The following is a 16711-nucleotide window of genomic DNA, read 5'->3' as shown; positions in this document are numbered from 1 at the left end:
TTAGTCCTTTAGAGCTGGGTCAGAGCAAGCGGATCCTGTTCTTTTATAGATCAATGATCCTGAATCATTCAGCACTTTAGCAAATATTGCCGTTATAGCATCATCACCATGAAAGTAATGTCCTTGGGTCTTCTTAATTCGGTAAGTTTGCAGATGTAGGTTATCAGAGTATGGACATAGCACCTGGTTTATATGTTTTGTTTTGAGCCCATGCTTGACTCAGGACCACATTTTATCTCACGTAAACGCACCTGATCCGCCATTTTTATACGCCCTCGTCCTGTGTGCGTTGTATAAAAAGTGCCCCGTGTTCTCTCAACATGTGAGCATGGTCCAACTCCGCAATGCTTCGTTGTAAAGACGGTTCCGAAATGGTTAAGATAACATTGGTCTACCGAACACATACTGGCCTAAGTGTTAAGAGGGTGATTTAAACCAGATGTTTGCAACATTAGGTTTTTCATATCACATGCTACATGATTCCAAGGGTGGTGTTTGAAATTTTTCATTAACATGTATTTTGACACATCGTAATATTCTATTGAAAGTCATTATGTAATGTAGAAACCACCGGTAGACGTGTGTTGGACCTGAACGCAACCGGGACAGGACTGAATGCTGATTGGATCTCTAGTGTGGTCAATGACACCTCGATTGCGGTTCAACCGTAAACACACCAGATGGCATAGTAAAATGCGTAATCATTGCCAAATGCATTATGTGACTGGTTCATGGTAAAGTACTGCTATTATTATGAGCTTCAGGTATTCGAGACTAATTTAATTGTCAACCGCACCACTCCTGATTGAACATTGTGCGCCTGCGCGATCATGAAACAGGAGAAAGATCTCGTTCAGATCTCGTTGGCAGAATCCTCCCACTCGCGGACAAGAACGTCTTTACGTTGGGGCGCATGCGTGCGTTCCCCGATTTATATCAAGGCACAAAAGTGGCGCTATATCGTTTCAAGCTCGACTCCGGTAAGAATTTCCGAGACGTTTTATTGACATTTTACGGTTAATTAGTCAAAGTTTCAACAACTAGCTGAGGTGTTAGACAGATGTCCACGGGCTCCCTTAAGTATCCTGCTATGTTAGAAAGTAAATATGTGACGATTTATCAGTCAGTTTGTACCCCGCCTGAGATTTTCTCCCCCTCTCTGCTGTGGAAGGGTACTAAGCTATATTGCCACCACTCTTTCATATGGTTTCGCTCGCTCTCTAATGGCGGACGTGAGGCAGTGCTGCTTGCTGACGGAAGGAGGGGGGGGGGGGGCAATTTAGCCCTTGTTGAAAATGTTTAGTTACCCCCACATGTTTGGATTAGTGTTGTAAAAACGACACATTGAAAATAAATATGTTTTTAGGTCTGTCAACTATTTTATTGACACAAACGGAGCAGTTTGTAGATATGTAACAGTATAGCGCCCCCCTTCGGGTGGCAACGTGTATTTTCTGTGATTGCCCCGGGTAATCTCTCTGGGGTAACTTTCCAATTAAACGTTTACGTTACACAGGTATTACATAAACTATACATTTGTTTTGGTTTTCAGACTGTTTTGTGAAAACAAATAATATCCACTGAATAATGATGATGTGTTCGCCTCAGAGAGCACGTTTTTTTTTCTCTAGCTATGTAGCCTATCACATTGTCGGGTTAACGTGAATAATACGTTGCTCTCTAGGATTTTTGTCTGTTATGCGACTAAACATCACATGGGTCACTAATAGTCTGGAATAATTTACGTTAATTTTTCAATAAGAATGGCGCAGTCTCGTTGGCTCTCATCTCTCCAGTTCGCCGCAAATCCATTTCGTGGAAGGCCGGGCAAGCAGAGGTGGGAACGGAACTGAACCACGTTTTGTGGTCCTCAAATTAGCTCATTGACCCCATCTACCCCTCTCCTCTGTTCGTCAGTGGGTCTTCTCGGGTATGCATTAATGATATTTGTCAAAGGTCTATTATCCACCTGAAGTTTTGGACCTTTCGCTCTAAGTTTTCTGAATAAAAATGATAGCGGGGCGGGTTGACATTGTTATCCGGTTGCCTTGACAGTGGAGGAGCTGTGGTCCTCGCGGTTGAACGGAGGTTCTACCCGGGTTGTGTAGTGACGGGCACGGCCTGATATGGGGAGAGCTTTGGACAAAATGTGGTATTTTTCCATGTATTGAGCCACATCATTGTGATCATCAGCTATTAGTAGCCCTAAACATGGGGCTTGATGGCAAGAAATTATATGAAGCATTAGCAGTCTAACAGCAGGAATGGAATAGGACTACAATTGAGCATATTCAGGTGTTTGGTAGCTGCTTCACTCTACATCAAGCATCATTCATACACATTACATAATATGACTGAATGGTCATGACTGTAAGAGCAGAAGAGTGCCAGGGACCACCTGGGGTATGATGAAAGCAAGGGGCATGTGCTTGTCTTAATTACATCATACCTTAGTCACTCCCCATGATCTAATTGAAATGATGCAGTTTTAGCTGTGCTCTGTGTTGCCTGTTTGCTGATGTATGAGAATGTGGCTGTTGTACCGTCTGTGTAACACTAGTGCAGTGCTTCAGTGTTCAGTTCAAATCCTCAATGTCTCTCTAACCACACCTGTTATGAGGATAGGAGCATCAACTGATACGTCTTGTTGGTGGAACGTTGCATGTCCAAGCCCTTTGCAGGAAGGAGACACGTGAATGTGGAGTACATTCGCACAATGCTGCACTGCAGTCTGGAGTCTATTTTCTCCTTTCTGTATCAGTGACTTGGTTCTAGCACAGGTTCTTTTGCGGTTTTATTTTTTACTATTTTGATATGAATAATGCATAATGTTACTCTATGTATAGAACACAGAACAATCTTATTGATACTTAGAATAAAACAATTTATTTAACCTTTATTTGAAGGGATACTTCGATTGAGATGTAGGTTATTTTTCAGACAAACTCATGGATACCATTTATGTGTGTGTGGTTTGGAGATTATAATGTATTTTACCCCATTTTCTCCCCAATTTCAATCTTGTCTCATCGCTGCAACTCCCGAACAGGCTCGGGAGGTGAAGGTCAAGTCATGCGTCCTCCGAAACATGATCTGCCAAACCGCACTTCTTAACACCCGCCCACTTAACCTGGAAGCCAGCCGCACCAATGTGTTGGAGGAAACGCCTTTCACTGTCAGCCTGCAGGCGCCCAACCCGCCGCCGCCCAGCCCGCCGCAAGGAGTCGCTAGAGCATGATGAGCCAAGTAAATTCCCCCTGGCCAAACCCTCCCCTAACGTGTACTTCGCTGGGCCAATTGTGTGCCGCCCTATTGGCACTCCCGATCACAGTCGGTTGTGACACAGCCTGGGAACAGACAGCTGCCTACCGGAGAACAGTGGGTTAACTGCCTTGTTCAGGGTCAGAATTACATTTTTACCTTGTCAGCTCTAACCACTAGGCTACCTGCCACCCCAGTACAGTAGCCAGCTCCTCTCAAAAGCAGGGAATTGGACCTTAACTACTCCAAAGCTGGGTGGTTGGTCATTTATAGTCTTACAAAGCTATACATGCATGCATGCATACATTACTGGGCAAAAGTTTTATAACACCTACTCATTCAAGGGTTTTTATTTTACTATTTTATATTTTTACTAATTATATTTTAGATTCTTCAAATAGCCACACTTTGCCTTGACGACAGATTTTGCCAAGAGTATGCAAAGCTGTCATCAAGGCAAAGGGTGCCTATTTGAATAATATAAAATATATTTAGATTTAACACATTTTTTGATTACTATATGATTCCACATGTGTTAATTCATCGTTTTGATGTCTTCACTATTATTATACAATGTAGAAAATAGTACAAATAAAGAAACCCTTAAATGAGTAGGTGTTCTAAAACTTTTGACCGGTAGTGCCGTAATCAATGTTTTGTACATTTGACTGATAATCATAAGAAACAAGATTCTATCCACTTCCCCATTCTCTGTCTTGTTGTCACATAGAGATGTATTGAGGTAGCAACGTTGTTTCTGTCACATTATGGCGTCAGTGAGCGCATGGGCAGCGCCATTGAGACAGATACAACGTTGTGATCTCTATATATCTGTGTGCGACAGAGCATGAGGAAGTGGGTAGAGTCTCGTTTTATAATGACCAACCACCCAGTTTTGGAGTAGACAGCTTCTGGCCAAAACCATTCTACAGGCTAGAGCTGGGCGATATGGATGACGAATGGAATGGACGAATGGATACGATAACGTTAAATAGAATGTTAAGTTTCTAACAATATGCACCAATTTAAAAATATATATTTATTTTTTAACCTAGTACTACTAGTTTGATGGGACTAGCCATCAATTGTCCCATTAACAATCACCCATATTAGCAAGTGTATTTCAAACTTCAAATTTCTCTAGTATAGGCTTAATTACATCAGATGCCTGATAGGGGAGATGTATTAGAAAATATAATAGAACGAGTAGTGGATACAGGGTGGTAAGCTCACCTAGGGTTGCAAAGGGTCGGAAACTTTCTGGTAAATTACCATGGGATGTTAAGCCTGGGAATTTTGCTTAAATTCATTAAAAGAAGTTCGCTTATAACAGTGAACCTTTTTTGAGGGATACACAAGGCAATTCTAGGTCTTGTGGCATATTTTGGTTAAACTATCCCCAATTCAATGGAAGTGCAACCCTCTGCATGCTCAATGCATTCTTTCATCACGTGTGCATTGCAGTCTTCCATCACATGTACAGCTGATAATCAACATCTTGCACACTAATGAGATGCTGTTGAGCCCACACTACTACACTGGCCGACTCAAGGACTACATACTTTCTGGTAAGTTTTGATTACAGTACTGGGTGGGGTGAATATATGACATAGATTTTTGTTGTTGTTGTTAACTAATAAATAGTAACCTACATCAGTGTGTTTAACCTTTTTGGGATAGGGGGCAGCATTTTCACTTTTGGATTAATAGGGTGCCCAGAGTGAACTGCCTCCTACTCTGTCCCAGATGCTAATATAGGCATATTATTAGTAATATTGGATAGAAAACACTCTGAAGTTTCTAAAACTCTTTGAATGATGTCTGTGAGTATAACCAAACTCATATGGCAGGCAAAAACCAGAGAAAAAATCCAACCAGGAAGTGGGAAATCTGAGGTTTGTAGTTTTTCAACTCGGCCCCCATTGAAGATACAGTGGGATATTAGTTATGTTTCACTTCCCAAGGCTTCCACTAGATGTCAACAGTATTTAGAACCTGTTTTGAGGATTCTACTCTAAAGGGGGGCTCATAAGGGCTCTTTGAGTGAGTGGTCTGGCAGAGTGCCACAGCCTCGGTCTGGCGCACTCACGTGAACGGTAGCTACGTTCCACTTCATTTGTACAGACAAAGGAATTGTCCGGTTGGAACATGAATGAAGTTTTATGTTAACATAAAGATTGATTCCATACTTAATTTGGCATGTTTCTATGGGCTGTAATGGAACTTTTTGAACTTTTCGTCCGATGTTCGGCGCAACCTGAACGCGCATTTGGATTTGAAACGCCCTAACGAAAGAAGATATTTGGACATAACTGATGGACATTATTGAACAAATCAAACATTTATGGTGGAACTGGGATTCCTGGGAGTGCATTCTGATGAAGATCATCAAGGTAAGTGAATATTTAAAATGCTATTTCTGAGTAATGTTGACTACCCAACATTTTTGGCTCCTTTATTGTCTAAAGGCTGTACTCAGATTATTGCATGGTTTGCTTTCTCCGTAAGGTTTAAAAATATATATATATGACACAGCGGTTGCATTAAGGAGAAGTTTATCTAAAGTTCCATGTATAATAGTCATATCTTTATCAATGTTTATTATGAGTATTTCTGTAAATTGATGTGGCTCTCTACACAATCACCGCATGTTTTAGAACTGCTGAACGTAACGCGCAAATGTAAACTCAGATTTTTTTAATAAATATGAACTTTATCAAACAAAACATACATGTATTGTGTAACATGAAGTCCTATGAGTGTCATCTGATGAAGATCATCAAAGGTCAGTGATTAATTTTATCTCTATTTCTGATTTTTGTGACTCCTCTCTTTGGCTGGAAAAATGGCTGTTTTTCTGTGGCTTGGTGGTGACCTAGCATAATCGTTTGGTGCTTTTGCTGTAAATCCTTTTTGAAATCACACTGTGGCTGGATTAACGAGAATTTTATCTTTAAAATGGTGTAAAATACTTGTATGCTTGAGGAATTTTAATTGAGATTTTTGTTTTGAATTTGGCGCCCTGCACTTTCACTGGCTGTTGCGGTGGGGGTTCCGCTAGGTTAAATAATTTCTAACTTAACAATTTCTGCTAGTTAGTTTTTGCTACCATGTGGGCTTCAGGCAGAAGTCTTCATGCAGTTCAGAACTGCAGTTTCCTCTGCTTGGAGCAACAGTGAAGTGGGCAGGGCAGTACGGATTTCTTCTCTTACATCTGCAAGCAGAGTCTGAACATCAAGCAGGATGGCATTGTCTCCCTCAATCCGTTCAATGGCTACTGCAATAGGTTACAGGCCGCTTACCACTCTCCCAAAATACATCCTCCAGGAGGGTCCTCTTGATGGGGCTGTCCATATCGGAAGACTGTGATATGGCCATTTCTTGGAGACTCCTACCCCTCCAGGAGACTATCAAACATGATGACAACACCATCCCAATGGGTGTTGCTGGGGGGCTTCAATGTGGTGCTCTTATTCTTCTCACTTTGCTTGGTGAGGTAGATTGCTGCGATAACTTGATGACCCTTCACATACCTAACAATTTCCTTGGCTCTCTTGTAGAGTGTATCCATTGTTTTCAATGCCATGATGAGGAGCAGATTCAATGCATGAGCAGCACAGTCAATGGGTGTGATGTGAGGGTAGGACTCCTCCACTTTAGACCAAGCAGCCTTCATGTTCGCAGCATTGTCTGTCATCAGTGCAAATACCTTCTGTGGTACAAGGTCATTAACCTCTCTTGGATATGTGGGACGGTAGCCCCCCCCAACAGCCAGTGAAAGTGCAGGGCGCCAAATTCAAAACAACAAAAATCTCATAATTAAAATTCCTCAAGCATACAAGTATTTTACAACATTTTAAAGATAAAATTCTCGTTAATCGAGCCACATTGTCTAATTTCGAAAATGCTTTACAGCGAAAGCAACACAAACGATTGTTAGGTCACCACTAACTCACAGAAAAACACAGCTATTTTTCCAGCCAAAGAGAAGTCACAAAATGCACAAATAGAGATGAAATTAATCACTAACCTTTGATCTTCATCAATGACACTCATAGGACTTCATGTTACACAATACATGTATGTTTTCTTCGATAAAGCACATATTTATATATAAAAAATAGTTCTGCCCCTTATTCAGGGGCAGAATGACAGATTCTAATAGGTTATGTTGTACTCAGACATGATTCAAACAGTTTTAGAAACTTTAGAAACTTTTCTATCCAAATCTACTAATAATATGCATATCTTAGCTTCTGGGTCTGAGTAGCAGGCCGTTTACTTTGGACACGCTTTTCATCCGGATGTGAAAATACTGCCCCCTGTCCCAAATTATTTTTTTATTTTAAATGTATGGATAGAAATAAAAATATATTCTCCCCACCCAGTATTGTAATCAACATTTACCAGAAAGCATGTAGTCCTTGGCTGAGAGTGTAGTAGTGTGGGCTCTATAGCAGCTCATTAGTGTGCAAGATCTTGAGAATCAGCTGTACATGTGATGCAATTCCATTGAATTGGGGATAGTTTAACCAAAATATGCCACAAGACCTAGAAATGCCTTGTATCCCACAAAAGGTTCACTGTTATAAGCTAACTTTTTGATTAATTTAAGCAAAATTCCCAGGCTTAACTTCCCATGGGAAATTTACTGGAAAGTTTCCGGCCATTTGCAACCCTAGGTGTGACCACCATTTGCCTCAGGCAGTGCGGCACATCTCCTTCGCATAAAGTTGATTGTGTCCTGTCGAATGTTGTCCTAATCCTCTTCAATGGCTGTACGAAGTTGCTGGATATTGGCGGGAACTGGAACACGCTGTTGTACATGTCGATCAAGAGCATCCCAAACATGCTCAATGGGTGACATGTCTGGTGAGCATGCAGGCCATGGAAGAACTGGGACATTTTCAGCTTCCAGGAATTGTGTACAGATCCTTGCGACATGGTTGCTGTGCATTATTACGCTAAAACATGAGTTGATGGAGGCAGATGAATTGCAGGACAATGGGCCTGAGGATCTCGTCATGGTGTCTGTGCATTCAAATCGCCATCGATGAAATGCAATTGTTTTTGTCTGTTGCTTATGCCGGCCCATACCATAACCCCACAGCTACCATAGGGCACTCTGTTCACAATGTTGTCATCAGCAAACCGCTCGCTCATACTTCGCCATTAACAAGTGGTGTGCGGTTGTGACCATTTTTTTGTGACCATTTATTGTTCCCAGTACAAGGTGTGTAATGATCATGCTTCTTGATATGCCACACCTGTCAGGTGGATGGATTATCTTGGCAAAGGATAAATGCTCACCAACAGGGAGGTGAACAAATTAGTGTACAAAATTTAGGTAAGCTTTTGTGCATATGGAACTTGTCATGCACCGATATGACGTTTTTGGCCGATTCCGATATTTCTTTGCAAAAAAACGATACCAATTTTTCTTTTACTGTTTTAGCGGCCTTTTAAGCATACTAGTACAGTTAAATAGTTAACGCACACGGACACAGCAGTCTAAGGCACTGCATCTCAGTGCAAGAGGTGTCACTACAGTCCAGTTTGAATCCAGGCTGTATCAGTTTGAATCCAGGCTGTATCACATCCGGCCTTGATTGGGAGTCCCATAGGGTGGCGCACAATTGGCCCAGTGTCGTGCAGGGTAGGCCGTCATTGTAAATAAGATTTTGTTCTTAACTGACTTGCCTAGTTAAATAAAGGTTACACACCACACTGACCAAAACATTGTTTTGTTGGCATTTACGTATGTCCACACTACCAGTAAAAACCTAATCAAAACCTATTTCTCTTACTTGCGCCGCTGTTTTGTTGTTCAGTCGTTTCATTCTCAACCAGAATTTCTATGGACCGCCATTTGCGTCTTTGCGTGTCAAATAAGCTTGTTGACCAGTCAGGATCTGAATATGACTGCACGTCGCATAATTTAACTTGTTCCTTAATTTTTACAGTTATTACACAATCACTCATATTTAATATGTCACAACAATTCATCGATACGTATGCTCTATGATGCTGGTGAAGTTGTCTCGCGCACATACAGTGCTGGTGATAAAATTTTAAAAAGCTAGCTAGCTCATGGATGCAAACAATGTTTTTCCCCAAAAACATAGCAACACGACATCTTTTTCAATAGCTATAGTTAGCTAGCTAACTATATAGCTATGTGTCATCTGAAATAACCCTTTATAAGACTGTTCTTATTTGGTTATTGGTGCTTGGGCCCATCTGTAAAGCTAGCCACGATAGTGGACTTTGCGGTTAGCCTTCAAAATAAAAGCATGGCATAATTCTATTTGTATTCACTTGCATCACTGTCAATTACATACTTTTTACATTTAGAAGGAAAACTGTTCCACTTGTGAAGCTAGCCACAATAGGGACTAGGTACAACACACAACCCGGTCCGGTCGAACCTCACTAGCCAGATGAAGCTAGCTGGCTGCTTATAACGTTAGCTTTGAGCAACAGAGTTTAGTAGCTGGCTAGCTATTTACTTTCCTGAACTGAAGTTCAATTTCAATAGGCGAACAAGAAGTGGCAACGTAGCTAATACTTACAAGGATTCCTAAATCATTGCTAAGAATAATGAAAATGACTGCAGTTTCTACTGGCCATTGTTTTCAGGCTGATCGGGGCGGCAGGGTAGCCTAGTGGTTAGTGTTGGACTAGTAACCAGAAGGTTGCAAGTTCAAACCCCCGTGCTGACAAGGTACAAATCTGTCGTTCTTCCCGTGCACAGGCAGCTAACCCACTGTTCCTAGGCCGTCATTGAAAATAAGAATTTGTTCTTAACTGACTTGCCTAGTTAAATAAAGGTTAAATAAATAAATAAATTGTATTGGGGCTAGCTAGGTAGCTACCGAAGAAATTGTGGTCAAACAAATGATGCTTTATTACCACCGCGGTATTGTAAACACATCGTTTGTTCGGTGTTTGCAGACTTCTGTACCAAACTACATTCCATAGTATGTATGTCGTAAAGCTAATAGGTGTGAAGCTATTACTGTGTAACTAACATCTGATAAATAGCACTTGGTAGTGTGTGCTCGACCAGTCGGCGAAAGCCAATATCACCCATGACAGAATGGTTGATTGTCAAGGGCAATGAATTCCATTATCTTGACTTTAATGGATTTCGCCTTTTGAGTTGTCTCGCTGATATTGTCTTACTCTTTCAAATGACTGCTCGACTTGTTGACTACTCGATCCAAACAGCAGACATTGTGGGCTATGTTAGGAATGCTGTGTTGCACGTGTTCGTCATTACGTCATGTACCTACGTTATATAGGTATGCACGTCAGCTTTGACATTGGTTTTGCACATCAGCGTTAAACTAGACATCAGCCTATACCGATGTTAGCATTTTTAGCTAATATCGTCCAATTCCGATATGTTCACCTATATATCGTGATTCCCTATATGGAACATTTCTGTAATCTTTTATTTCAGCTCATGAAACATGGGACCAACACTTTACATGTTACATTTATATTGCTGTTCGATATATGTTGTCATAACAGTGGACTTTGGGGGGATGTCCATCGCGCTCATGAAAGGCTCTGCAAAATTGACCGTTTGTCTGTGGCAACTGCAATCCGTTGTAGTCTACAATTGTGTTTGGTATAGTGGACTGGATTAAACATGGACCCAAACTGGAGAATGAGTGTGGCCAGGTTGTGCTGCATCTTTGCTTCCATTTGGTGTCTACTGACTAGTACTGAATGTTAGCCTGATGTCTACCTTCATAGAACAACAAGCCCCCATGGCAGTCTCCTGATCACTACAGCAACCACGGTGTTGCATCACTTGGCAACAGATGGTAGAGGTGGACAAAGGGGGAGGAGACAGACAGCTGAAACTGAGAGGATAGATGTGTGTGGCTGTTTGTATGAGGAGGTAGAGTTTTGAATGAGAGGAGAACCTGGACAGAAGGAGTAGAGGGAGACCAAAAGGGGTAGGAGGGACAAGAGAAGTGGGAAAGGATGAGAGAGAAAATATGCAGAGATTAGTATTCTTGCAGGACAATGGCTCCCCTGGACAGGCAGTGGTATTGCGGGCATTTTTATGCTCCAGATTCAGCCATGCAACTAGATTCACATGTAATCCAATCAATGTCTCCTGAACACACATGTGCGTTCCAAATACACCAAGGCATGCACAACATTTAAAATATGTTTTACCATTCCCAGGGAAGTCTCTGAGGAGCTACATCAATGTGACATGATCTTGAAATGTGCACAGGCCTGCATAGAATTTGTTTGTCTGGAAAGAAACCACAGTCTCCTAACTGGGATTTAACTGAACTCATTAATGACTCTTTAGGGAATCAACTTGCTAGCTTAGACAGTGCTTGGCCGTATTCCTATTTCTTCACATACACACAGCTATACCTGCACTTGACATGCTATGCACTTAACATGCTTATGGTAAATTGTACCTAATAATCTGTGCTGTGTTTATGTGGGTGCAGGTGGTAGCAGTCTAAACGATGGATGGGGAATCAGAGGCCAAACCTCGAGTAGAGGAGGAGAGCACAGCCCCAGATAAGGAACCCATGGACACAGACACCACTCCCTCAGAGCAAACTACACCCCCCATGAGAACCCAGGCTCCTGTCACCAAGGCAATAGAGGAACCCTCCAGGGTTATAGAGAACAATGACGATGATGATGTGGTGCTGGTGGAAGAGGCCCCGTCTCCCTCTGCTACTCCCTCTTTCCAATCTGCCTCCACACCCACAGACTGCACTGAGCCCCACCCCACTGAAACCGATACCACAGCAATGATAAACACGACAACAGCCACAGCCCCCGCCAAGATCCCCAGTCCACCCGCCACCTATTCTGCAGCACCTACAGAGCCCATCGTCATTGACGATGAGGAGGATCCCGGGCACAGAGGCTTTTCCTCACTTGCCACAGCCGGAGGCCCTTCTTCAGATAGCGAAGGCATACTGAGCAGCACAGAGCCCGATTCTGAGATAAAGATTGCCAGTGTCACAACGCTGGGGCCCTCTGTTGCCACGGCAGCTACAGCAGCCGAGCCAATGGCGGAAGGGGACATGAACCTGGTGATCACCAGTGTGACGTCACTGCAGGGCGGGGTGGGCATGGTGGAGAATGGCTTGCAGATCAGCAGCACCTTCAGTCTGAATCCTGAGGCCCAGAGCTCCATCAGCACCAACAGGCTCCCGGCCACCTTCAACCCTGGCCGGGTTAGCAACACCTCCACCACTAGCCAGCCTGTACAGAACGGAGACACGGTGACCCACCAGACGCCTGGTAATAAACACTCACTCATGATTTTCACACGATTTTCACACGAATGTGCTGAATCATTCTGTGCTGGCTTTTTAAAATTATTTTCACATTGCAGCCATGTTAAGTCATTTCTTCAGGTGTGCTAATGTTTGTTTTTTGTTCTTGTTTTCTTCCTGCCACAGATTCGTGGATCTCCCAGTCGGCCTCGTTCCCGCGAAACCAGAAACGGACGGGGGTGGACTCTACATCACCAGCCATATCCCTGCCCAAACCACCCGGCCCCTCCCCCTCAGGCTCACAGAACCCCCCTCGCACTGTCAAGGTGACCTGCGCCAATTGTAAGAAGCCTCTGAAGAAAGGCCAGACTGCTTACCAGCGGAAAGGGTCCACACACCTTTTCTGTTCCACCACCTGCCTCTCTTCCTTCTCACACAAACCTACCCCTAAGAAGAGCTGCACCATGTGCAAAAAGTAAGAAGGAAGTGTTGTTTTTTTGTGTCGCTATATCTAATTTGCTACATTATTTCTAATGTGTGTGTGTGTGCATTACCCTGTCTTCCAGGGACATCACTACAATGAAGGGCACTATCGTGGCCCAGGTGGACTCCAGTGAATCGTTCCAGGAGTTCTGCAGTACAGGCTGTCTGGGAGCCTACGAGAATAAACAGAACCCACCCAAGTCCTCCCTTAAAACTAAGTGCACTGTCTGCAGCAAGCTCACTGAGGTTAGTCACAACCGTGGGTAGGGGTCGATTAGGGACTGAGCATATATGAGATGCGTTCCAATCACTCTCCCTCCAACATTGCTGCCGACGGCACAGTTTCTCATCCGCTGTGTCTGTCCAAGCCTTGAGCCTGGTGACCATGGTTACTGCATGGAAAACAGTTGGCATCATAATTAAGCGTGGCTCCCATCTCACAATAGAGTATTTATAAACAACCCCAACAACACCAGCTAGAATCTCTTACAGATCTTACTACTTCCAGAGTATTCATTCACTGATTGATTCATAACAATATGTGGTCAAAATAATTATTTCTATTGGCTTTCCTCATAACAGATCCGCCATGAGGTGAGTTTCAAGACTGTCACGCATAAGATCTGCAGCGATGCCTGTTTCAACCGTTACCGCATGGCCAACGGGCTCATTGTGAACTGTTGTGAGCAGTGTGGTGAATACCTGCCCAGCCGCGCCACCGCCAACCACTTCCTCATCATCGATGGCAAGCAGAAACGCTTCTGCTGCCAAAACTGTATCAGTGACTACAAGCAGGTAACAACCAGTCAGAACTGTATCAGGGACTACAAGCAGGTAACAACCAGTCAGAACTGTATCAGGGTCTACAAGCAGGTAACAACCAGTCAGAACTGTATCAGGGACTACAAGCAGGTAACAACCACTCAGAACTGTATCAGGGACTACAAGCAGGTAACAACCACTCAGAACTGTATCAGGGTCTACAAGCAGGTAACAACCAGTCAGAACTGTATCAGGGACTACAAGCAGGTAACAACCAGTCAGAACTGTATCAGGGACTACAAGCAGGTAACAGAGAACTGTATCAGGGACTACAAGCAGGTAACAACCAGGGACTACAGAACTGTATCAGGGAACTCAGAACAAGCAGGTAACAACCACAGAACTCAGAACTGTATCAGGGACTACAAGCAGGTAACAACCACTCAGAACTGTATCAGGGTCTACAAGCAGGTAACAACCAGTCAGAACTGTATCAGGGACTACAAGCAGGTAACAACCAGTCAGAACTGTATCAGGGTCTACAAGCAGGTAACAACCAGTCAGAACTGTATCAGGGACTACAAGCAGGTAACAACCAGTCAGAACTGTATCAGGGTCTACAAGCAGGTAACAACCACTCAGAACTGTATCAGGGTCTACAAGCAGGTAACAACCACTCAGAACTGTATCAGGGACTACAAGCAGGTAACAACCAGTCAGAACTGTATCAGGGACTACAGGCAGGTTACAACCAGTCAGAACTGTATCAGGGTCTACAAGCAGGTTACAACCAGTCAGAACTGTATCAGGGACTACAAGCGGGTAAAAAGCCAGGCTGTGTCATCTAGTCTCTCCCTGACACTGGGAGATTGTAGATTTTTGCTATTTGTTTCTATTGGTCCATATCAGCTGGTAATTGTTAACAATAGTATCTACCTTAGGTGCTATTAATGTTATGGCTACAAATATTTGTGTTCCCTTATTCCTCCAGGCCAACTCTAAGATGACGATGTGTACTGGCTGTAGGGCCATGGTCCGGTCTAGTGAAGTAACTCACTGCATTGGGGCCAGCGGCACAATGGAACCATACTGCTCCACAGCCTGCATGAACAAGACCAAGATCGCCAGCAGCGCTACCACTATCCTCCGTCAGTATTTGTCTATCCCTCACCATCAGAGCCTCACTGTTCTCAATTTTAACTTCATTACTTGAATTTCAGTTCCTGGATTAAACCTCGTCTCACACATATTATAGCACTGCCACTCTCACTCTCCAGTGAGCCCACATCTTATGTCCTTTACACTAACTGTTGGTGTGGTTGCGTAAATGTGGTGGTTAGTTGTTTTATTTGTCTCTGTGTACATATGCATGGGTGTATGAGTCTAGTGCAGCAAGTACAATAAAAAAGGTGCTGGTGCTTACTTAAGTTGGATCATACCCTGTGTAGGAAGGTTATGTGGTAAGAGGTGTTCTGTGTTTTTATTTCTGCGGATTCAGAGCCCACGTGTCACTTCTGTAAGAAGACATCGTTACCTCAGTACCAGGCATCACTGCCTGAGGGAAAGGTCGTAAACTTTTGCAGCTCAATGTGTGTCACCAAGTTCCAGGTACGTATGAACTCCAATTCTGTCTTTATTATTGTAAATGTCACCTTAACCAGGACTAAAGATTTGATTAAGAATTCTAAAAGCCTACTTTAAAGTTAGGTTTCATGTTAGAAAGAGCATTCTAGTGCAGTGCAATGAAACAATATGAGTCCCTGACTGTCTGGGGCCCTTATCTGGTTGTCTGCATCTCAATGAAATTTTTTCTCTTTCTTCAGAATGCAACCATTCATACAGTAACCAATGGACAAGCTCCCATGTCTACAACGAACCACAACATCCAGCTCAAATGTAATTACTGTCGAGGAGCATTCAGCCTAAAGCCTGAAATCCTGGAGTGGGAGGTAAATAAACCACGTTCATGACCACAAAGTGAATTGAACACAATTCTATTATGTTTTTAGTTGTAATATTTTTTTGTTCTCAAAATTGAGCACCAAAGTTAATTGTACACCTTTCTGTTGGAAGTCTTGAGTGTACATGCTCCACTTCTCGCTCTGTGCAGGATAAATAAAGTGGTCAAAATTAAATATGCAAGAGCATTCAACATTGTGTCTATCTATTTCCCCCCCCCCCCAGGATAGAGTGTACCAGTTCTGCAGTAAAATATGTTGTGAGGACTACAAGAAGCTGCACTGCATCGTCACGTTCTGCGAGTACTGCCAGGAGGAGAAGACGCTCCACGAGACGGTCAAGTTCTCTGGAGTCAAGAGGCCCTTCTGCAGCGAAGGTTCGCCAAGGCTCTCACTCCTTCATCTGTGTACCTGTTAGCTAGTCGGTTTTGATTGTGAGAGAACCCTGATTGAACACTCTCGGGGTGGATAATACTTGTCCTCATCCCATATTTATTCATGGCCTTACCATGGTTTGCCACTAGATGGGGCACTTCACCCATACCAAACATGAGTTGAGCCATAGTTTGTCTGTCAGGTGAGCACTGACATCATGTAACCACCTAATAGTTGTCCCTGTTTCCCCTCAGGTTGTAAGCTGCTGTTCAAGCAGGACTTTGCCAACCGGCTGGGTCTGAAGTGTGTCACCTGTAACTACTGCACTCAGCTGTGTAAGAGAGGAGTGATCAGGCAGCTGGCCAGTGTTTCCAGGGACTTCTGCAGTGAAACCTGCGCCAAGAAGTTCCATGAGTGGTACTACAAGGTCAGTGCACCTACCTAAATCAGTTTAGCTGTGAAAAATACTATTCCTGAGTTAGTCAATGATTACTTATTTTTATGTTGTCCTCAAAATTGTGTCTCCAGAGGGTCATTTTGATTTGATCAATCTCTTATATGAAGGGTGTTTTTGTGTGCGTTACCCTGTATGTCCTCCAG

General features: G+C 43.2%; 1 protein-coding gene across 3 annotated transcripts in view; it reads left to right on the top strand.

Moving 5' to 3' along the window:
* Window positions 1–57: 57 nt before the first annotated feature.
* Window positions 58–16711, top strand: part of LOC115128823 (zinc finger MYM-type protein 2-like) — a 34741-nt gene continuing 18087 nt past the window's right edge. Inside the window, exons 1-11 of one of the 3 annotated variants that reach the window (XM_065017836.1) lie at window positions 881–980; window positions 4726–5654; window positions 11748–12558; window positions 12720–13008; window positions 13100–13262; window positions 13599–13811; window positions 14770–14926; window positions 15277–15386; window positions 15602–15727; window positions 15963–16113; window positions 16366–16538. In XM_065017836.1, coding sequence (XP_064873908.1) covers window positions 11766–12558; window positions 12720–13008; window positions 13100–13262; window positions 13599–13811; window positions 14770–14926; window positions 15277–15386; window positions 15602–15727; window positions 15963–16113; window positions 16366–16538 — 2175 coding nt within the window. In that variant the 5' untranslated portion in view covers window positions 881–980; window positions 4726–5654; window positions 11748–11765. Of the gene's footprint in view, window positions 142–874; window positions 981–4725; window positions 5655–11747; window positions 12559–12719; window positions 13009–13099; window positions 13263–13598; window positions 13812–14769; window positions 14927–15276; window positions 15387–15601; window positions 15728–15962; window positions 16114–16365; window positions 16539–16711 lie in introns of those variants that run through there. The other 2 variants (XM_029658963.2, XM_029658950.2) reach the window with 2 other exon arrangements.

Source organism: Oncorhynchus nerka, linkage group LG1 (assembly GCF_034236695.1).
Source record: "Oncorhynchus nerka isolate Pitt River linkage group LG1, Oner_Uvic_2.0, whole genome shotgun sequence".
Taxonomy (NCBI): domain Eukaryota; kingdom Metazoa; phylum Chordata; class Actinopteri; order Salmoniformes; family Salmonidae; genus Oncorhynchus; species Oncorhynchus nerka.
Note: the sequence above shows the minus strand (reverse complement) of the source record. Positions and strands in the feature narration are given on the sequence as shown.